Source organism: Hylaeus volcanicus, chromosome 8 (assembly GCF_026283585.1).
Source record: "Hylaeus volcanicus isolate JK05 chromosome 8, UHH_iyHylVolc1.0_haploid, whole genome shotgun sequence".
Classification (NCBI taxonomy): domain Eukaryota; kingdom Metazoa; phylum Arthropoda; class Insecta; order Hymenoptera; family Colletidae; genus Hylaeus; species Hylaeus volcanicus.
This window is the reverse complement of record NC_071983.1, coordinates 16,956,767-16,979,158: the sequence shown is the minus strand read 5'-3', so window position 1 is coordinate 16,979,158 and position 22,392 is coordinate 16,956,767. Positions and strand designations below refer to the sequence as shown.

The 22,392-nt window shown below is 42.8% G+C and overlaps 2 protein-coding genes across 5 annotated transcripts in view; one reads left to right on the top strand and one right to left on the bottom strand.

The window, feature by feature from the left end:
* LOC128881643 (ecdysone-induced protein 74EF) overlaps positions 1-22,392 on the bottom strand; it is a 208,507-nt gene that overhangs the window by 150,822 nt on the left and 35,293 nt on the right. The gene's annotated exons all lie outside the window — the stretch shown is intronic.
* Positions 1-22,392, top strand: part of LOC128881648 (U7 snRNA-associated Sm-like protein LSm11) — a 41,866-nt gene that overhangs the window by 15,372 nt on the left and 4,102 nt on the right. Inside the window, exons 3-5 of one of the 2 annotated variants that reach the window (XM_054132924.1) lie at positions 1,169-1,299; positions 8,554-8,692; positions 12,984-15,055. In XM_054132924.1, coding sequence (XP_053988899.1) covers positions 1,169-1,299; positions 8,554-8,692; positions 12,984-13,132 — 419 coding nt within the window. In that variant the 3' untranslated portion in view covers positions 13,133-15,055. Of the gene's footprint in view, positions 1-1,168; positions 1,300-8,553; positions 8,693-12,983; positions 15,056-22,392 lie in introns of those variants that run through there. The other variant, XM_054132923.1, reaches the window with a different exon arrangement.

Genomic DNA, 22,392 nt, shown 5'->3' with positions numbered 1-22,392 from the left:
ATTTCACACTGTTTAAAATATTAAAGAAGATATAGAAGCACGTTTATCGGAGAAAATGGAAAAGAATTTGCAAACAACCAACGGAAATTTGTTCTATTAATCGTTACCTGTAGGTGTTTCTTTCTACCTTGAATTATTATCGAAAAAAAACTGCATATTTATGAGTTTACTTAATACTCACTGGTTAATGATCAATAATTACAATAAATACCTTTGATGCGAGGTTTCTTTCAATACTAGTCATCGATTTGTGTACGTTACGTTTCCACGACTTACCTAAAAACAAAAAGAGAAAATTGAGTTAGCAAACGAAAACAATTTTGGCATTTGAGACCAAACTACTCTAATTGTAAGACTCAACGTTTTTTTCTCTAACTTTCCTACGTGGAAACTATTCTTAACGTCATTTAGTTTAAATTGCCCCGAGACCCAATGCTATCCTCCAATTTTACTCAATGGAAACTATCTTCGACATCTTCAGACCCAAACTGCCCTACTCAAACGATGTCCCGATTTCCTCGATGAAGACCGTGTCTTTAGTGCCTCGTCTCCGCTATCGTCGCATGCGTAATGACTCGTACCGGCGCGCCAGCAAAAATCGAGCAAAAAGTCAGAGGAAACTAGAAGTACTGATGCTATCAGCGTGCGCTTCCCTCCGCACGTTCTCGTACAAGGATGAACGATGATTTGTCGACGAACCGACGAGGCGCGAGAGCCGCATAAATTCTTATTAGCACGCCGTTACGGGAGCCTGTAAAAATTCCGCCAGGATAATGCCGAACGCGTCCACTCGTTAGAGTGATAACTATCTTGACTCGAGATGGATGCAACCCTCCCCTGATCGATACTTAGAGCCTTTCCGTTGTCACAAATACGTCACCGACAAAATTCTTATCCAGATACAAATTTCGTACAAAAGATGAAAGGAAGTTATTCCAATCAAATTCCGCTCCATCTCCGGGACAGCCAAGTTGTCGGTTACCTATCGAAAGTTGGTTGCCGCAGGTGTGTTGAATCAATTACACGGGTTGGTTTCTAGCTCCCAGGAACAGCGTCTACGCTCGAAACCCCCTGTCTCTCTCTCTCTCTCTAACTTTAAGCGCGGCGGACAATAGCCCCGCGAAGCAGAACAACTTTCGAGTCAGCATGGTCTTTTTCTGGTGTGCAGAGCCCGTGTCCGGCACGAGGATAGGAGGACGAACGCGGAACTCATGGAAGAACGTCCTCTCGAAAATGCAAAGGACTCTCGGCCCGTTAGGAGTGCTTCACGAGTACATGGAAAGCCGGACTCGCGTCAAGGTAGGTCACGATTTGCACAATCCCTATTTTTACCGACTTACTCATTATCGAAGTGCAGAGGGTCGACGAAATACCCCGAACACCTGCGCGATATTAATTAACCTCTTCAGGGACGATTTTTCTTCTGTAACTTCATTTTCGTATGTAACATTATCAGTGCAGCCAAACCATAAAATTGTTATCCCTCTTGTTGAGGGATTCTGTAGCGACCAAGTAATTATTTTATTATTGACAGTAATTATAATTATAAGAAACTAAACGTCCACATATGCGGCTACGGGCGTGAAGAGGTTAAATTGTTCTGTTCGTATGGCGTCGGACTGCCTTTGATACTGCTTCTATGCATCTTGAAATAGCTCAAGGTCGAGGAAACTTGTTTGCTTAGGGAGTAACTAATCGTTGATTTAGAACATTCCTTAACGCTAGCTTTATGGAGATTTACTAGAATTTATTTAAAGACTCGGACAGAAATGAGTTTGGATATATGCTTGTTTCTTTGTACGAGTCATATATCACCATAAGTTATTGGTAAACAAATGTAAACGATTTCTGTGACTTTCGTCGTGACAATTCCAAGTCAAAATGACCGTGCTCAGTATAACTAGCGTTAGCTTTTCACTGGTCGCTTGGATTCCGAGCAAAATAAGTTTCCTCGACCTTCTTTGGTACGAGCCACTAGAGGTAGAAGAAGAGGAGGAATACGCAAAATACTGTAGATATAGATGACACTGAACATGGAACTAGTGTTCCGATTCCCAAGTTGAAGAGATCCCCCTCCTCGACATCTTGGAATAGATTCGTGCAACTTTTGATTAGATTCTAGTGGAATGTTGGAATGTCGCCAGGGAAGATGTAGAAGTTTATCTTGATGATCCTCAAACCAACATTGCTGATGAACTTTTCTGGCAATGTAAATACGGTAGAGACTCCCGTATCCGTACCCCCCATTCCCGTAATATACGGACGTTCTATTATCCATATGTTCTGTTATCGGCACAACGTGCCTTCTCGTATCGAAACATTTGTAATGTAATTCTACGTAGGTGCTTACAACAAAAAATTGATGCGACTTAGCTACTAAAACGATATGGGACTCTTAGATGTTGAAAGAAACTCAATTTTGTTCATTACTACTGGAATAAGTGATATTTAATGGGAAAGAAAGTAGTTGTCCTACTATCCGAAAATTCCAATATCCGGCCACTTTTCTCTCGCTATTAGTTCGGATACGGGAGTCTCTACTGCTATGCGTGAATCGCGGTATAATCCTGAATATCTTGATCTGGATTATCCAAGAATGGCGATGGAGTCATCACAGAACTCTGCGTGCAACAGTTGGAAGCAGATGGTCCAAAACAGCTTGGTTTAGTTTTTAACGGTGTTCAGGCTATGCAAGCGCAATTCACTTTTTTCCTACAATATTTGCTCCAACACTTGCAAAACACCGTGGTTTTTTGGCCGGTATTCTACACCAAACATATTTATATACTTCTTCTCTATTTTACAATTAATATTCATATCACTCTGACATTCCCGCTAAGTCCCAATGGGACTTCAAGAAGCTCGGGTACCTCGGGTTCGCCAAACCCGTACGGTAGCTGCGACCACAGCTACAGCCCCTGAGGGCTAGTCCAAAATAGAGGTGTTCGTATCATTTTATCCAACCCCTGTGTACCTCGTCATGAAATATTTTGCTTGTTTAAGCATGCTACGAATTAATAACTCGAGGACTAATTTCAATTTCTCATATCTACATTCTACATTATTCTACTACACTCCCTCATCGTCAGTCCCACCCTCGCCTATTTGCACTCCCTCAATTTCCAACTCTGTACCTTTGCAGCACTCTCCATACTACGACTCGTTATTCCGAATGAACCCTTTCCCAAAAAAGTTAGCCTGTGCACGAATGTGTTCTTCTAATCAATTGCTTCCATTTAAGACGTCCAACGAGGGATGACACCGAAATTCCAAAGAAATGATTAAACCTTTTCCTACCGACCTGCCCGTTGGAAATGAAAAAGATGAAACAGAAAGGAGGAGAACATATTCCGTTGACGAAGACGGTCGAAAGGAGACAATGGCAGCCGATTGTGGGACGAGGATGGAAATTCGAGGGTTGTCTCGCGAGCGGCACCGTAAACACCCACGCCTCCCGTTTCTGCCTGACCCCTGGCATTGTGCGCGCACGCACGCACACGCGGCTGACACACTTTCGCAACCGAGAGGGACACGTGCGCGAGCCCTTCCCGAAGGTGAACGAGGGCTAAAAAAGCCCCGAAAGGTACGACAGGGAAGGAAAAGCCGGTTAACCGTTCGGGTCAACACGCATCTCCATGGAGACAGGCGAGGGGCCCTTCTTCGACCTGCCTACGCCACTGGTCCTCGCCCTGCTCCGAAAGGTCGGCCAAAGAAACGACAAGGTCGCGCTTCGAAAAGAGAAACGGAAAGGGCTGCTCACCGGAAAAACCACTCTCTCACCCTCCGCGCTGTCGGCTATATATAGACAGCTTCTCTCGATCCGATCGTATCCCCCGAAATCAGGACTGCAAACGATAGTTTATCCCCGGTGTAGGGATTCGTTCTTATATCGTTGCATGCTCGAGAGAGGCTACTATTTTGTGGGTTGCTGGTAACGCTTACAGAACGTCAATGCTTTAAACCTGACTTGTTGAAGGTCCACCTGGATGAGAAATATTGCACCGACTCTACTTGATGTGAAGGGATTTGTCTGTATTAAAAATGATGTTTCTTGTTTGTTTGTTATTTGCTATTAACCAGTCAGCTGTGTTTGACGTGGCAGTATTTCGTGTCATGACGAGTATATTCGTTACGCGTAAAATTTAGTTACCATTGGTTATTTAAAAGTACGTTTCGCAAATTAATTTGAGTAGCAATAGTATAAGTGACATGAATTTCTGAGAATTTTTACTCTGTGTCTGACGTCTCTATACCTGTCGTAGCTTGATTCTCACAACAGACACAGGTGAGCGAAAAGAGAGAACGCCACAGCCGACTGGTTAAGAAGCTACTATAAACATCTCAATTATAACCTACAAAAACACATTAGGTGGCTCTAAAAAGAATACAATAATAATCTCTCAGACGTAATCCGAACGAGATCGAAAACTCGGTAGTTTTATCCGGCCGATCGCGTAACGAGAAAGCGAGGACGTTTTTAATCCGACCGACTCGTGGCAGCACGTCCGGAGTACTCCCCGCCGAAGGGACGCGACGCGACGGGGAAACTGAATATATCGCGTGTGAGTCAGACGACGTTCCGATGAAATCACGCGAAGACGTTTCTGGATCGTATCAGACCGCCGTGAAAGATCGCCCGAGCCATTTTTCTCGCGGTCGGGAAATAAATCAACGTGCAAGGTCTTTGTACGTTTCACGCCACTTTTCTCTACGTCATTACAAACGAAGAGAAATCGCTGATGTTCGAGCAGACGCTCGTCCCGACGAATCGAACCTCGAGTGGAGGAAAAATCCGCTTCCTGGCTTCGCGACTCGGTCGCTTCCTGCTTCCATAATTAGGGCCACTCTCGTTCGGAAATCGTCGCGGGAACGAGATCCACGATCCAGCCGAGCAGGAAATGGCGCCGACGATTCTTCCGAACAAGGATCGAAGAAGTAACGCAACGAATTCCTTTATTTTTCAGAATATTATTTGTTTCGTGGCTCGAGGCGTTTCTAAAAAGGCTCTCATCGAGCGACGGCGATCGGGTTCGTTGCTGGAAAGGATTTTCTCGCTTTTTCCTTCGTCCGGTCTCTTCCGGAACGCGCGCGATCAGGAAACGCTTTATTCTTTCTCTTCGATTAACTCGATTATTAGCTCTCACGCGTGACTGTTGCAGCGTGGCCGTTGGCTCGGTTGGCTTCGCTCGAGCGACAAAAAATTAATCATTAAATTGATGCAATTGATCTTCCTGCGGAAGCGGCGGCGCTATATTCGATATTCTCAACGAGCGGAATCGAGTTCCTAATTAAACTCCTTTCGGAACCCCGAGCTTTCAATAAGAGAACGGGATCCGCGTTTCTTAATTAATTACTTTCATTAGCTTTCATTCGTGGCCGTCGCTCCTCGCGCACCCGCCTCCACTCGATGGCGTCATCGGAGGTCTCCTTTTGGCGACACTATCGAAGGGAAATTGGAATGGTTCGCACGATCTTTGTGTAGAGTTTTAGAAGAAACTTGCTACTTTTAAACATCACTCCCATCTACCGTGCCGCTTCTAACTTTCGGAATATGGTTTCTACGATAGTTCTCGACTGTTTCTCTACGCATAAATGCGTGTTCTTTGAAACCACGCGTGTCCTTCGGATCAGATCCTAATCTCCAACCTTCGTGGATGCGTCTGCATCCGGAAAAAACGACTCTATCGCCAGCGATCGATCGTCCTTCGACTGCTTCTCAAATTGTCGAAGAAAGTGTCACTTTTTTCCTCGAGACCGGTCTCATCTCGCGTTCACTCGCTGTTTCGACGAGTTCCGACGCAATGCGCGCGGATAATCAACGGTTACGCAATGGAGAATGCGAAAAAAAAGGCTATCGACGAATACGATCCTCACAAAGGAAAATCAATGGAACGTTGTTACACGATTTCTAGTCTTTTGTAGAAATCATAGGGCCACAAGTTGGCAACGATACGTATAGATGGTGCTCGAGCAATTGAAATTTCAAGGGGAAATAGAGTGACGATATCGATAGATTTATTAATAAAAGTCTCTAATTGTGCATCGTGTTTATTTGTTACAATTTTTCAAACCGATGTCGGTATCAGTTGTGATCAAAGCAGAGAGATGACCCAATGAAACGAAATGTAGCATATGAAACAGTGCAATGTACAGAAAATGGAGACAAATTAAAATCGATTGTTGTCTGAACTGTTAGAAATTGTGTTTCGAGCCGTGTACGTCAATTTATATAAATTCGAGTTGTAGATGTCAAGTGGCGATATGCGTAGCTTCGAGTTAACTATTGTTTCCTTTTTTCTTGTTTTTGAGTTGTCGAGGATTAACAAAGTGAAATGAATCGAACTTCGTCTTCGAGAAAGATTTAAACGTATCGAAGTTTGAAGAACTTGGTATCAATTTTCGATGTCAACACTTTTATAACGAATAGTAACGGAGTACTCGTTAAGAAATGTTTTTTTCTAATCTTTCTAGATAAACTATAATCGTGCGTGCTTCGAAAAATGCCCAAGCCGGTACTGTTAAATCCAAATGTGTATACTCGAATCGACTCTGTGTATGCCCCGTTACATTTTTATAACAAGTATAAGAATCTAATTTCCCGTTTTCGTTCACGGTTAACAGCGATCCTTGGACCTGCGATCGAGCGAAATCTACGAACGAGGCGACGCGGTCGTCCTTCGCGGTTAGTCGACGAATCCTGTCCCGCTGGATCAGCAAGGATACGTCTCGATGGAATCTAGAGGACTCCTAGAATCGATTCCAACCAGCTCTCTCTGACGCACTGCCTCCTTTCAATGGCGTTTCTCGCATGTATGGGACACGCGTGCAAAGTCAATGACGAGAGTAAACGGCAAAAGAAAGGCGTCGGAACGTTTCGAATCCTTGGCAAACGGTTTCGAGGATCTTACAGGCTCCGATTTTCGCGGAAATTTATTTATTTAACATCCGAAGAGAAGAATGTTTCACTCCCGGTTTGGAATTTCGAATGTCAACCCATTGGGGTTCAAGTTTGTAACGCGTTGATTTTATTTCCAAGTTTGAATATTAATAGAATTAATAAGATGTCTTCATTTATTTTAAATAGCAAGGATTTCGTCTGTACGTTTACTTTCTATGTTCGAATCACCCGAGAGGAGTATTCGGACCGCTAAGAGTCGTCAATTTCGAGCCTCCATAATGCAACGCGTTCCTTTTTCCCTTTAATTTGATCTAACACTGAAAAGTTCTCGAATAATCTCGTCAAGACGCCCTGCCCAAAGGTTTTGAATGAATTTTGAACGAAGGGATTTTTTAACGAAAACTCGATCGATCTCCAGCGAGATCTCCCAGAAATGGCGCATAGCTGATGGACGCGCGTGGAGCGAGAAGACGCGAGCGACGGAGCGAGACAGTTCGAGAGGGAGGATGGGGGAAGAGGAGAGAAAGAGAGGAGGAGAAGGAGGAACAGAGTCAACGTAGGAGTCACGCAATTAGTTTTCATTGCGACAAAGGCGGGTATATATCAGTGCGAAAGGCATTGAAGGGGGCCTTGCCACGGTCTACACTTCCGCGTATCAGCCTGCTATCTTGTCCCGCGGCGTATCTACGCGACAACAAACAACGGGCTTGCGCGCCTTTTCTCGTAGACACGGTCGCGCGTTGCCCGTCATTAACGAGATTGTCGCGTGGAAAATAGACGGGTACGCGCGAAACCACTTTCTTTCAACTAATTTCTACGAGATTCGAGATGTCTCACGGATAACCGTGCTTCTTGTTGCGCGCGTTTACGACACTTATTCGCTCGAGGTTCATGGAAAGAGCTCTTTCCGCGATCCTTAGTCCTTAGACAGGGTGGACTTGGTCTGGTTTTGCTATAATTTAATCGACCTTAGACGTCTCTCTTTAGCTTCTCGAAATTCAAGTGCTTGAATTTTCTTACGAAGAAAACCTTTTGGGAACAATTTCAAATCGAAGAAGAAGAAGACATAGTCGCAATGAATATAGACCAACAGATTGCTACACCTGAATTATTTCTGTGATACGTCAACAAGGAGGATCTATGAACCTTTCACCAAAAATTTATAAAGATACCCTCCCGATTATTTTGCTCAGCTCCTACATTTAAGGAGCGTGAGCCTTCTTCTTGTGTACTCGTCGTCTCGAGTCGCCTCCGTAAAATGGCCTCTCGTTCCTTGCGCGGTGCAAAAAGCCGCCGATTAGCCTGTACAAATTATGCGTGTGTCGGTGGCGGGTCGGGTGAAAAAAAATGACACGCCACTTTCTACTCCTTGCTTTAGTCCTGAGGCGGTCGATCGGCCACTGGAGGAACCAGTGCTCGTCGCGTGTCCTCTTCGATCGACGAGTACGGACACGTACGCGCGATCTCGTATAGGCGGATCGAGATGCGCGGTACGTTCGTGCGATTATTTTTCGAGAGATCGAGGAGTGAACGAGGAAGAGAGAAAAAGAATCGCTGAGAAAAGGCGGCTTTACCTGGAACGGTCGAAGCGGCCGCGGGTAACACGAGACTCGCCGCGATTTAAAAGGAATAATCGTTCGTCCTTTGTGCCGAAGGTCTACACCAGAAACGCGCGCGGCATCAGGGGACACGTGGAGGCATACGTGGCCGCCTTCGACAAGCACTGGAACCTCGCGCTCGAGGACTGCTTCGAAGTTTGGACCCGTAGTGTCAAGAGGAAAGCGCCTGCCCTGGGTAACGTTACTTTTCTATACTTTCCTAGCTGGTTAACGTTAGGGCTACAAAGTGATTAAGTCAATTTCATCTGTATCGTCGAATTTTATAGTTGAAAATCATTCTGCCTTTGTTTTTCACTTTTAAATGTAATCGAACGGAAGTGAGCGAGTATGGATACATTTTGGGTTTGATTACATTGATCGCTGAGAGCTACGAGATTAGTTTTGCGTTAATAGTAAATTCGTTTTACCTTTCCCTACAGGTATTCTAGTAAGTCGGTTTTCAACCACTGTCGTTTAATCTATGATTGAGAACCTGTAAGTTTTTGTTTATGATGCTTTTGATACAGTCTTTTGACGACAATATCGATAAATTGATTCGCTGTCTCTGTAAAGATGCAAGCGAGTATGTTCGACCGATTTTAATTGTCCTTGGTAATTTCAGCGTTGAGTTAATGACAATTTCGTGTGTACCTCGAATTTCACTATCCACCTGTATCTTGAACCCTTTGCCTTACGATTTAATTTCCAATAGCGCGTGGCATAAACAATAATCAGTCATCCGTTCAGGGTTAATTATTTTTAACAATTTAGAACCGCGTTCGCGAAAACGCCCGGTGTATACATCGTTTCGTCGGCCTCGAATCGTTTCCATCGCGGAATATACAAATCGCTATGCAAATTTTTAAATTGTACATAATGGACGCACTGCGTCGCGAGTCCAGAATTTCAATACGAGGTATCAATAGGCGTAGCAACGTTCGCGTGTACACATCGAATCCAATTTAGTCCTTCCTACGCTCGTCTGACCATGAATGACTCCTACTACTGCCTGTGTCAATGGAACACACGCGCTCTACCGCGGTCTCCCCATTCGCGGGCTAATAGACGCTTCGAATGCGGCGTTATCTCTCCCAAGGTACCCTTTCAGAAACACGCTGGTTCGCCAGAAACTTTCCTGAAAATTGTGCAACTGGCCGAGGTTTAACTGTTAAATATTGTTAATTCTTCTAACTAGAAAGAAAGGTTTAACATATAGTGGCTAAACAGATTTACCTAAGCTTCTTCGGACTTCGACCCTTTGCGCGCGAGGCATTTTTCTATAGAATCAAATCCAGTTTATTCTTATAATAAATTTCTGTAAAACCAAAAACTCTACTTCGAAAAGAAACATCTACGAACATTCATGACTCAATGTAGTATTATTTCAATTACTAAATAGCTGTATTCAATGAATCACTTTTAAATTACATATGTCGCTCTAGAGGCACCACTCGAGCGCAAAAGGTTAAACTATTCCTTCGGTGTTGGTATCACGAGTTAACGACAAGCAAAGGAAATTCAAAGATTGTAATAACTCGGAAATAAGGTCAGACTCGTTCGTGCTACTCAGGGCAGAGCCCATTTAAAGTTGCTTTAAAAATCACAGAGAAGGAATTATTATCGTTTCGATTGAATTAAAAAAATTCCATTGGTTAATTACTATTTACATTATACCACTGAGTTGATGAACTCCAGGGCCCTAAGAGACCCCCAGACACCGTCTGACGAGAGGCTGAAAAAAAAGAAAAAGATGCATCGTGGAGCAGGTTTATTTACACTGAAAGGAAGAGACACGGTAGGCGAAGGGTCGTTGTATCGCGAGGGATACATCCCGAGGACGCCCCTTTACGCTAGGGGCAAAGACCGACCTTGACTACGTAGTGGTTGCTACGTTCGATACAAGGCCCGCGCGGCTCGCGTCGTTCGTTTCCCTTTTTTCCTCTCTCCCTCTTTCTTCCGTTCGTCCAACGCTGACGCAGTCCTCTCTTTTGCTCCTCTCCTCTCATCCCACCACTCCCGTTTCCCTCTTGCTCGCATCTCTTCCTTCCGTTCCGCTCTTTCTTCTCCGTTGCTCGTTCCGGGCGCACACGTTCTCGTTCATTCACGTGTTTACGCTAGCCCGCACGTGCGTCCGCAATTGCATCTTTCGTCGAACACGTTTGTCCCGTCGGGGTGAGCTTTACGTTCGTCTTTTTCGCCGCTAACGCGACGAATTCCGCGGGATGACCAATCGTTCCGCTGTCTCTGCGTGTGTACGGAATTGCGAGCCGACACAATTTTGGTTCCGACGTTTGCATACCTTTTACTTTCGTTCTTGGTAAATCGTTTGGCCTTTGCTAGACATTTTCGACTGGGCCCTAGTGTTTATCAAGAGTTGGGAATAATAATTAATAGATGAGACTTTCTCAAATTCTACTGAAATGATAATAATTGGTGTGATTTTTAGAGCAACGTCAAGTGAATTGTAGTTCGGAATTTATGAAACAGTCAGCACTTTTCATTATCAAAAAAGCAACTTGGATTACACCTCGGTGTTCAATTTTACTCAGGGCAAAACTAACAATGCTAACAGAATAATAACTTCTTGGAGTTAAAGAGTCTATAGATTTATAAGAGAAGAGCGACTTTGAGTGAATCACGGTAGCGGCACTTTTGAAAATTGAAAGTATTCTTTTCCCTAATAAAATACCAGCACCGTGAAAGTTCGTGGATCACGCGATCCCGGCGATCGATATCCGTACGCGACGTCATCCGCGACGTTTTATCGTTCGGTGATCGTTGAAACACTTTAACCTAGTCTCGATTGCTATCGTCCCTCGCCGAGAACGACAAGAATCTCGATAGCTCGAGCTCGTAAATCAACGAAATGATTCGACGCTTTTTACTGTCGAGGTGAAGGAGTGGGATGTGTGTTTTCGGAGAGATTAATTAATTCGCGACGAAAAAAGAGGAAAACGTGGAAGGAGTCTCCGGGTCTAAAAGGGTATCCCCACGAGAACGGTAATCGCTGTACACGGAGAGAGTTCAGGGTTAGTTGGCCTACTGGCGTACTTTAGGATATCCTGAGGGGTCGAGAGGTCGTTGATTCGAGGCGGTGAGGGTGGCAGCCTGAGCAGCGACCTTGAAGAGCAACTTCCAGGATCGATGTCTGCCGTGTACACGTGTCCCAGCAACTCCTCGTGCTCACTTGCTCCCTCCATGGTCGTATCGCCCTACGCCCTACGCCCTACGCCCTTCTGCTTCCCCTCGAGACCTCGACGGACACGTGCCGGTACATAAACAACCTTTCGAGACTTACCTCCTGACCCATCGACGTCGCTCTCACTCTATCGTTCGTTCTTGTTCCCTGTTCGCGATTTTTTCGTGACGTCAAGCTTCCACGGACGCTTTTTTCGCTCTTGCACGCTAGCCAACGGAAGTAATACCGGACGGTCTTAGTCGAGGGAAAGAGGACGATTAGAACCGTAAACAAAAAGTTTTGTTTTTACATATTCTTTTTACCAGATATTACTCCGACCTGATGCGTTCATCGAGCAAACTTTCCATTTTCTTCACGCGGCATTAATTAGACAAAATACTCGATAGCGTTCGTTCCCTCGTTTATGAGTTTTCTAATCTTCCTATAATTTTATTCCCATAGGTAAAAATGCGCGAATATCCGTCACGATTAGCATTATCTTTCTCGCGTAGACGCTACATATTCATCTATCGGAGAGAGTGGAAGAGAAAGCGCAAAAGTAACATCGTAAAGTTCATCGAAGATTGCAAACCTAAACGAAAACGATAAATTCTATATATGTATTTATGCGTCTGCTGCATATTCGTCCGATTGAATCTTGAAGGAATCTAACCCTTAACAGAGTAATGAGATAATTACGTAGGTATTTCACCTGACAAATAAAAATGTCACGCAGCATATATTGCGTTAAAGGTTAATCGATTGGAAAAAAAAAATGATAAAAGAAAAATCTGTTTATCTAGCCGTTGATGATCTATTAAGGTTGTCCCAAAAGTTACTTCCGTGACTTGCACTCAGTTATTTTATGTAGCAGTGTTTATATAAATAGACAACCTAATTCCTTAGATGTTAATGTTGTAACAGTAATGGAGCACAATGAATCGTACGCAATTCAATAATATAATATTAGACATAAAATATTGTGTATGTATTACTTATTAATGAAATGAAAGAAACTTTTCGGGCAACATAATACAACAATAACAAGAGCGCTTGGGGATTAGGATCGTTTTTTTAATTATTAATTTAATCGTTCTTTTTTTATATCAAAAAGACCTGAACTGGAAGGCTTTAGAAAAAGGTTCAGTTTCTAAATTTTCCAATGAATGGGTCAAGTTCGGTGGAGATCTCAGACTAGAATCACATCTATCGAATCTGTTCAGGGAAGCTGAGCTCTAGGCTCCTGAAACGACTTCGAAGACATTTTCCAAATGCTTTTAAAAATGTTTCACGAATCCCAATCCATTAGGTGTGTCGACTGTGCCACAGACCAAGGAAGACCTGGCGCCCAAAGTGGTCGTGAAGAAGACCGAGAGAAAGAGGGAGACCTTGGAGAGACACGTGCCGCAGCTGCTGCTTAGGGGAGAACAAATCGCTATAATCGTCAAAATCAATTGAGTCGCTGAATACGTCCTACGAATATGTCACTCGATTCTTCCCCGCGATGCGTCGAGCCGGTCCAGCGAACGTCGTGGACGCATAAAACGGACGACGACTTGTTTGAAGAAAAACTTCTCTTCGTCTTGTTAATATTCTCGATATTCTACGTTCGTTTCATTTCTTGACATTCCACGATCACTTCATTTCTTAAGGTTCCTAATTTTTATACTACGATTCAAAGTTTTGTTCCTATTGTGACCTCGCTCATGAACGATACCGATCACGTATGCGTGAAATTTTTGTTTGAAGTATACTACGACCTTGTTTATTCGCTAATTTTCAGAATTACTCGAATCAAAGAGTTAACATGTCAATAAATACTTGTTGTCAAGAAGTCAACCTCCAACCCAAGGATTGCACTCGCTGGTCTCCAATTTCAATTTCCTCTATACCTTCTACAAGTACCTGCTTCCTACTCACATTTCTTTGTCGTTTCAATTTCCTTCTTCCTTTTATGTGTATGAAATTTACGCACAGCGGCATCATGGCTCTTCGTGAAAACGTTCGTCAATCCTGTTTCCTATCACGCACAATACACCACCACGTCGTGTACCAAAAGGAGCCCGCTCCCCATTAATCAATCACAACTACTTTTATCATAGAAAGTGTAACGGTACACGTATCGATAAATAAGTCTTCCTACAGCTTTGAATCGCGGTGGGGGTGGTCGCTGCTAAAATGGCGCGCGGAATTGAAACCTGGGAGTCGCCGAACCGCGACTTTCTCGCGTGGGACGCGACGACTCCTGCGAAAACAGAAGTTGATCCACGATACATCTCTGTTCTCGGCCTTCGTTCAAGTCGAACAGAGGGGTGGCGCTGCCCCTGATGGGGATCGAGAGAAAATAAGGGAGCCTCGTAGAAAAAGCACCTCATTGCCACAAGGTAAGTCTCGTTAGTCCGCAGTGTGACGAAGAAGTTTCGTGGAGGAAAGTAAATTCCTAATAGTTCGACCGCGTGGTGTCGCTAGGTGTAACTATACTTGCCCCCCTACACTGGCCAGGAACTGTGCTTTTCCTTGCACGCGAACAGAGTCCCCCCATGTACAACTCTCTCTCTTTATCTCTCTCCTCCTTTCGGCCCCCCGTCCCTCCACTCTATCTTTCTTGCTCGCGTGCTCGCGGAATGCGCATCCTGGGAAATAAGAAAGTTTAGGTGGATTAGACGGACCGGTAGGCGACTCAACGACCGCCGCGAGGACGTTGACGTTCGAAGTTAAAAGACGATAAGAATTGAGAGTGCAATGGAAAATTCTAAGGCGTAGAATGAGTGTTTAACGCTAAAACTATCGAGTGTACACCAAACAATTCGTTTAATCGTTTATTTGTTTCGTTGATTAATTAGTCTACAGCTACGTCCCAGCTCGCCTGGGATGTTTTCTTGGATCTTTGTCTTTAATTAAAAAGCTGAAGCTCACCTTATCTGTATTTACTTAAAGAGAGGAGTAAATTCAGGATTGTAATGATCGTTATTCGATTTAAACAGATACAAATATGTAATTATAATAGAAAGTTTGGATTACAAAAAAAAAAAAAAATACATGTCGAATTAAGTAACCTCCTCCTTTTTCGAAGTCGGTTAAAAAGTGACACCATTCACCAGGGTCGAATATAACACTATCTTTCTTTCTCTAATTGCAAAGATATTATTGTACAGAATGGGAAGAATCCCAAAATATTGGAATTCTTTCATCTTCCTTCGTTGGGCCTAGAATCCCAAACGAAACCCTCCGTATCGATTTCAAGAACCGCATGGTGCTTACTGCATCAATGGGACCGTCCGAGACCGAACTGATTTTTCTCCTTGAAAATTACCAAACTTTGAAGCGTTATAGCTTGAAAAGTAATAAAAATCGAGTAAATACATTAAAGCTTAATGAATTCGTCTTGAAAAGTACTATCGCATGGTAAACAAAAAATATATGCAGTTCCATTTGAAAAACGAAACTTGATCATCATATCTCGTTAAATAACAAAGTTAACAAAAATTCCTTCTCGCTGAAACATGAGCCCCGTTTTACCATGCAAATTCCATATTTGAAATTTTGCATTCGGTCGATAGTTTTGGAGTTAGAGCTCCGTATCACTTAGAGACTGGGACACTGTATGTCTGTCAGATACCAACCCCCACGCTGCCAGCCAATTCTTATTTCTTTTGGCTGTAGTTTTGGCCGAGTAGCCCCGACCACCGGTGTAATGTAATCCTCACCGATTGATACGCTTCTGTCGAGTGTTTTCTTTTTCTCGGACCTCTTTCTCTTTCACTACCTGTCCTTTTCTACGTTCGACGCTCGACTCGAGTCAAGTGGAAACACATAAAAACCTCGAGTGCAATGTTTTGGGTATTCGATTTTGCATGCCTCCTCCAGTCGTTACTGTATCTTCTAATGTTTGCCAACAAACTTCGAGTGTAGAGAAGAACAGCGAATGAAGAAGAGGACGGAGCGACATGCGAAAATGACGACGTAGTAAATATGTTGCGAATTACGTCGTGTTTGGTCTCGTTTTAATCAGAAAAATGTCAGGAATACGATGGTAACAATTTTACAACAAAACCGGTAATAATAGAAAAAGTTTGATCGTTGCATTAGCATTGTCTCATCGAGATATATCCGATCCTGGATCATGTTACCGTCCATTTGTCGTAGAGAAACTTGTGCATTTAAGGAGACCGTTGAATTATATACAGTGGGTGTAGAATGTATTCGTTCTCAAAAAATCAATTTCGCAAAAAACTTGTGTGAAAATGTAGTTTCTTAACTTCTTTTTTTATAATCAATGATACTTTTACATATTCTCCGAAGTCTCTAAGATACATATAGATCACACAACATTTACTAGTTAATATAATTTGTGAAATTAACAAAAAAATGCGAAAAGTGGATAAAAGTATAGAAGCAATAAGTATTTGTACGATTCTTACGACGAACGATTCTATTTACAGTAGAGTTTGTAACGTAAACACATTAGTTTATTGCTCCGTACGAATTAGAAAACATCAAATTTCCAGTAAAGTACTTTTAAAAAAGGTTGTAATAGAGGAATGGAAAAAGATTCCACTTCGAATAACTAATAATTTAGTTAAATTAATGGTTAGAAGAGTTGCAATAATTATAAAATCAAAAGGAAATCCTACGAAGGAAGTAATTATATACTTGTAAATTAATGTAAATTTCTTTTTTTTTATTCAAGTTTTAATAATTAAACAGTTGTACAAATACTTATTGCTTCAATATTTCTATCGATTAACTGTTTTTTTCTTGTTAATTTCGCAACTTACATAAATAACTATATTTTTTTGTAATCTATCTATTCTACAGATTTCCGAGAATATGTAGAATGTCATTGTTTATAAAAAATAAGTTAATAAATTACAATTTTACATAGTTTTTTTGAAAATTGATCGGCGTACGAATACTGTCTACACCTACTGTATGTATTCCTGGTATCAAGTTAAATTAAAAAATGGACCGACTTAACAATTCTGGTGTCAACAGAAAGATTTTTCCATCGAACTTGTACGAGTAAGCTATGTTATACATTTTAAATGAAGATTGATATTAGATTTTACAATCGCATTCGGTATGAAACATCTAATGCCGAGAGGGGCTACATAGGAAACAGTCGGTGGGTATTTCATCCGTGACGACTCGTTTAGGAGACCCTATGCACCATCATTCCTTCCCATCTGTACAACCTAATTCGTACCAATCTCGTATCATTCCGCTAACGTCCATCCTACTCGTTCTCAATTGCACCTATCAATTTCTGTTCAGCGTGCACCTAAATTTCAGCGACCACCACCGGCCCCTTCCTCTCGTGGTTCCGAAACTTTCGTTCCCTTTAAAGACCCAGCACTTGTATCGTCAAGAAAAGATTGAGAAGCACCGCGATGTGCTGCACGACGATTACAATTGATTCGTGCACCGTTCCACTGGAAGAAAAAATTAGATCATCAAAAGATAGTCTCCCCATTGCGGGATTCGACTTTCTCCTTTATCAATCCGTGGATACACAATGTTCGCCTAGAAAAAAGCTTGCCCCGGTTTCTAGAATTGTTCCGTATGCCGCGGAATGAAGTCGTTATTGTTATTACCGTTCAATCTAAATTCGTAGAAAGGTTCCGAATGCTCGGATGATCCATCGAACGGAAAAGGGGGGAATCATTTTCAAAAGCTGTCGGATACACGCGTGTCGCTGAGAGTCGACACGGTGCATCATAATTGACGATCAAATATCGTTTCGCTTACGCTATCGCATTTCGATGTTCGACCTTCGACGAAAACCCGCGATCACGATTTCACAAGGTTCTGGATACGGTCGAACACGAACGTGTCCCGTGCGGGTGGACGGATAGACAACGGATGGACAATCATCTCAGTTAAACGAATGAAACTAAATATAACGGTATCTTTATATTTTATGTTTTATACGAATGATAAGAATTAAAATTTAAAATAACGGATAGTAGGTACTGGCAATGTATTTGACGCGAAGAAGAAATCTTTTTTCTTTGCTCGTCATTGGCCACGTTTACCGGCAATTTTTTTAGCGACACCTTTGGACTTAATTGATCTCATCGCTTAATCGTGTACGAGACCTAACCTTTAGATTGTTCTTCGTATCATGCATACATAAACATGACTCGCGTAACTATGTATTCTTGAAGAAAATACGACGTAAATTGAAACGTTAAATAAATAAACATCATATTCGGGACAGAAAAATTCAAATATCGAGTTCGAGTCTTTTTTCTTAGCGCCAAATAAAAACAAATAAAAACAAAGCAAATAAGTAAAATTTGAATCGTAAAATGAAATTGTCTTATATTGATCGATTAGAAACTTCAGTGGACGGAAACGGTAGGATCGAGTAAAAATAATCAATGAATCACTGTAACGAGTCCATTGCCACGCGCCACATACTTTACAGTTTTCATCCGTTTTATGTTACCACATCCGACAATAATTATGAATTCATGGTCAATAAAGCATTTTTTGTATTTGTTGCCACACCGTGTATATTAATATTTTCGTTACCGAAGGTCCCGCAGGTTTCAAAATTCAAATATTTACATTGCGAAAGTCGAGGTTACTTTATTTATAGCCGTGATGTCATTGTCTTTTATAATCTCTATAAACTTTACATTTATATTAGAGAGTTCGTCTTTAGCTCTTGAACTACATCGCTATCGGTTACCTTGAATTTATGTAGGGAACCGTTCTGAAATAAAATCAGTTGCGATCTGATACGTGTATTATTGAAACCTCTTTTATCAATCCGCAACTTAAAAACCTAACAGCAATCGATCGAAGAAAGTCATTTGAACGATTCGCGGTAGAAATAGGTACAAACGAAACGTCGATAGGTTTAGCGTTAAGCTTTTATTCTTCGGCTATTAAATTAATCTTTTGTCTCTGGAGTCTAGCCATTTAATTTCGATCGATTTCCTCTAATGGCAATCCCATCCCCTCTGGGACGCGCAACGTCCCACGCGACTCTCCATCGCTCGTCGTACCCTGTAATTACGGTATTTTTGTTCTCGCGGAACGGGCACGATATCTCCGATAGGGCCTGCATCGTTTCTACGTCGCGGAAAAGTGCATCGGGCCCACGGTGAAAGCAAGAGGCCCCGCGGACCCATCGAGGGGCGCACGAAGGCCCTCTCACTTTCGCTCTCCGGAGAAAGTCTGCCCGTCGTCGCCGTACGATCGCCCTCTCCTTCCCCGTCTGTTAGCAACTGTGCCGCCTCTGACCACCTTCTATAATACCGAACCAGCCAGCCAGCCCCCCCCCCCCCCCCCAGGCCCCCGCCACTGCCTACGGGCCCTCCTAAGTCGCCCCTGACTTCGCAAATGCGCTTACGTAGCACTCGCCAAGGCGAGCACGACTTCTAGCTTCGATGGCGCGACGACCACGACTCCTCGGACAGAGATGAGCAGAAGGTATGCTTTGGTAAAAATTGAAATAGGGGAAAAAAGGTTATCATCTTTGCGCGAGATTCGTAGGATAGTAGATCCAGGGAAGAGACTGGAGAAGACTTTTGTGGTTCGTGTACGAACGATATAGCGAAAATTGGAATTTGAATTACGAAAGAGAATTATGTTCTACTCTGAAAGGAGAGAAACTTCACTATATAATTGATTAATCAATTACAGGCCCTAACTCGCCTACGTTTATCAACCCACTCGAGGAACCTCTAGAAGGAACCAAAGAGAACCTTGCTAAAACTCATATCCAGGAAAAGCTCACAAGTCTCTTGCGCAGTTTACGGTTTTTCCGAATAAGAAGCTTTTTCACACATTCCTAATAAATTCGGTCCTAGTCGAACTCGATTCTTCCCCGTATCTCCGTTTTCTCGAATCTATTTTCACCTCATGATCTTCGCAGATCTCGCTACTATGCCCGTTACTTGGACTCGAAATCGATCCTGGAATCGATTTTTTCGAAGAATCGAACGCATCCCTACTCCCAGGTTGGCGTACGCGAGCGCGACGGAGAGCTCGAGCCGCGGAGAAAGAACGCGAAAGGGAGAACGGGAGAGGGAGAGGTTCTTCTCTTCGTCTCTCCCTTCCGCCCCTTCACCGGCACTTGTGCACTTCTTCTACGGTGTGCTCTCGAGCCGACGGGGGTTAATGCACTCCTAGAGCAAGCCATAACCTTAGAGCCGGGGCTCCTGGAGAAGCGCGGGAATCTCTCGACGTCGTCGGACGCGACGCCGCGCGTTGTTTACGAGATCGGTGTGTGATCGATAATCGCGACACCGGAAGATACGCTTGGCCGTGTTCCGTAAGGGTGCGCGGGCACGACAGATCACACGGCGTCGGGACGCGCGTGTACGCGCCTGGCACGCGAGTCCGCGACACGGAATTCTTCTGCCCCCGGGAACGCATCGATCGCTTCTCGCCGTCTCGCGAGACGACGCTTACCACGAGCGGTGTTTTCGTGCCTCGGACGCCCAAAAAATCGCTCGCCAGTCGCTAATGTTAACGTCATCGGCGGACCTAAACTCATCGAGGACCGAAATTAAGCCGTTGATAAGACTCGCGAACTAAAAATTACAAGAAGCAGAATACTCTAGAACGGGGGGGTTCGTAAACAATCGGTCGCGATCCCAAATGGCGTCGCTTAGTGAAATCTTGAGGTCACGAAATTTTAATGTAAAATATTTGATATTCTCTTTTATTTATGTTATTGGAAAAAATGCAGTTTTGATGATAAATAGGGTATATAACTTTTGTAACTATAGCAAATACGATTGTACAAATTTTTGTACAATTTTTAATTTTATATTTTTGTACGTTTTTAAACAAATTCTAAAACTATATCATTTCATATGTATATGTATACATATGTATATAACAATATATATATATATATATATATATATTGTTACCTAATCAATAAATCATCACAAAATAGTTACATATCTTTATCTTATATATTTTGAGTTGCGAAAAAAAACACAATCATAAATGGAGACGTGAATGAAAAAAGTTTAAGAAGCCCTGCTCTAGAATGTTGAAAAATCGAACTTTTCAGAGATTTTAAAAAATTCCGTGGCCTTTTGCGATAAAGTTTGGACTCCTACTCGCGACAGAATTCAAAAATCCTTCTGTGCGTTATTACTCCACCAACAGATTTTTCGTTATGTCAATGATTATCAAACAAAAATTGTTGAACATAGATCGTCACATATCCAGGGTGGCTTCCCTCATCACGGAAGTAGGGTACTCTAAAATTTTGAAACTCGACTTTCCTTGGTTTTAAAAAATTCCGTAGTTTCCTCTCTCCAACCTAAGCTAGAATGATCGCACTAGACTCGAGGGGGCCGAAAGTGTTAATACTTGTAGAGCACGCGTCGAGGCGCCCTGAGAGTTTCCCGCGAATCGACGCGATCGGCATTGTTTCGTAAGCAATTTTCCACGTGGGAAACGAATTTCGCGGTTAGATTCCAAAATTGTTCCGTTTGCGTCATCTGGCCATACACGGCGTAATTCGCCGGTTGCGAGGCGAGCTCGTTGTTTACCGACCTCCAATCTGGGCGAAACTGACGCAATTTCCGCGCCACTGAGATTTAATATTTGCGGAAACAATAGTGGAAAGCGAAGCAGATTCAAGAATGGTAGATTTTGCGTGGCTTCGTTTCCGAGTCATCCTTCAACGAGCCGAGTCTGTCGTGGAAGTTCGAGGCAACCGTTTATGGACACCTTTCGTCATCGGCTGACAAACTTACTTTGCATAAACTCGCACGTGCACGCGCCGGTTTGGCTTTTATCTCTGACGACGAACCATTACGCTCACGATTCCATTGTTAGCTTTTAATCGTATTTACTTTTGAGTACAACAATAGGAAGAAAACACCTGACTATATTCCAATACAAATTTTTTTATCTACGCTTCAACATCTATATATTTCATTTTAGTATCGAAATTTAAACTTTCTATATTACACGAATTTTATGTTGAAGATTCCCCAAGAATTTAAATGTTTTCTTTTTTTTAGGTTTGAAGTAGTTACACGTCACATAGTCGTCGACTGGATAAAAACTAACGGTACGTTTAAGAAAATGAAGTTGACTCGCTGGTTCGTAGTGCGCGGTAATCTCCGCTATTTCTCCGCTCGTTATCGTTCAAATTCGAGGACACCGCGATCCGGAATTTTCCGCACGGTCTCTCTCCCGTTTCGTTTGATTTTGCTCTCCGACCTTGGCTTGTTTATGGACTGCAAATCGTGGTGCGCCGCCGTTAAAATATACGGGAGTATCGACGTCGTTGTTTTTTGGGTAAATATTTTGAAAGCGACTCGTCATCGACGCGCGCCGCGATATTTCGAAATTCCCTAACCGTGCGCGCAGATCCCGATGAAAATGAAACCAACCGTCGAACCGGTAACCTCTGACAAAGAAGAAAATATTCCTACAAGACGCGTTTATTATTGTCAGGAAACTAATGTTTTATTTTCTGATGAAAATGTTCAAAGTGCGAATACTAATGGAGAAAATCCTTTCCAAAGTTGCGATTATAAAATGTTTTATAAAACTGGAGAAAACTATTGATCGAAATGTGAAAAAACAACTTCCAATTTGGTAAACCTATAAACTGCGTAAAAGACGTGTGTGCGCTCTTCCTGCTTCCTTATACAGGTTCTTCGAGTGGGTTGGAAAAGTGTCACAAAAACAGTTTCCAGACTTGGACATTCTTGCACACAATTCGAACC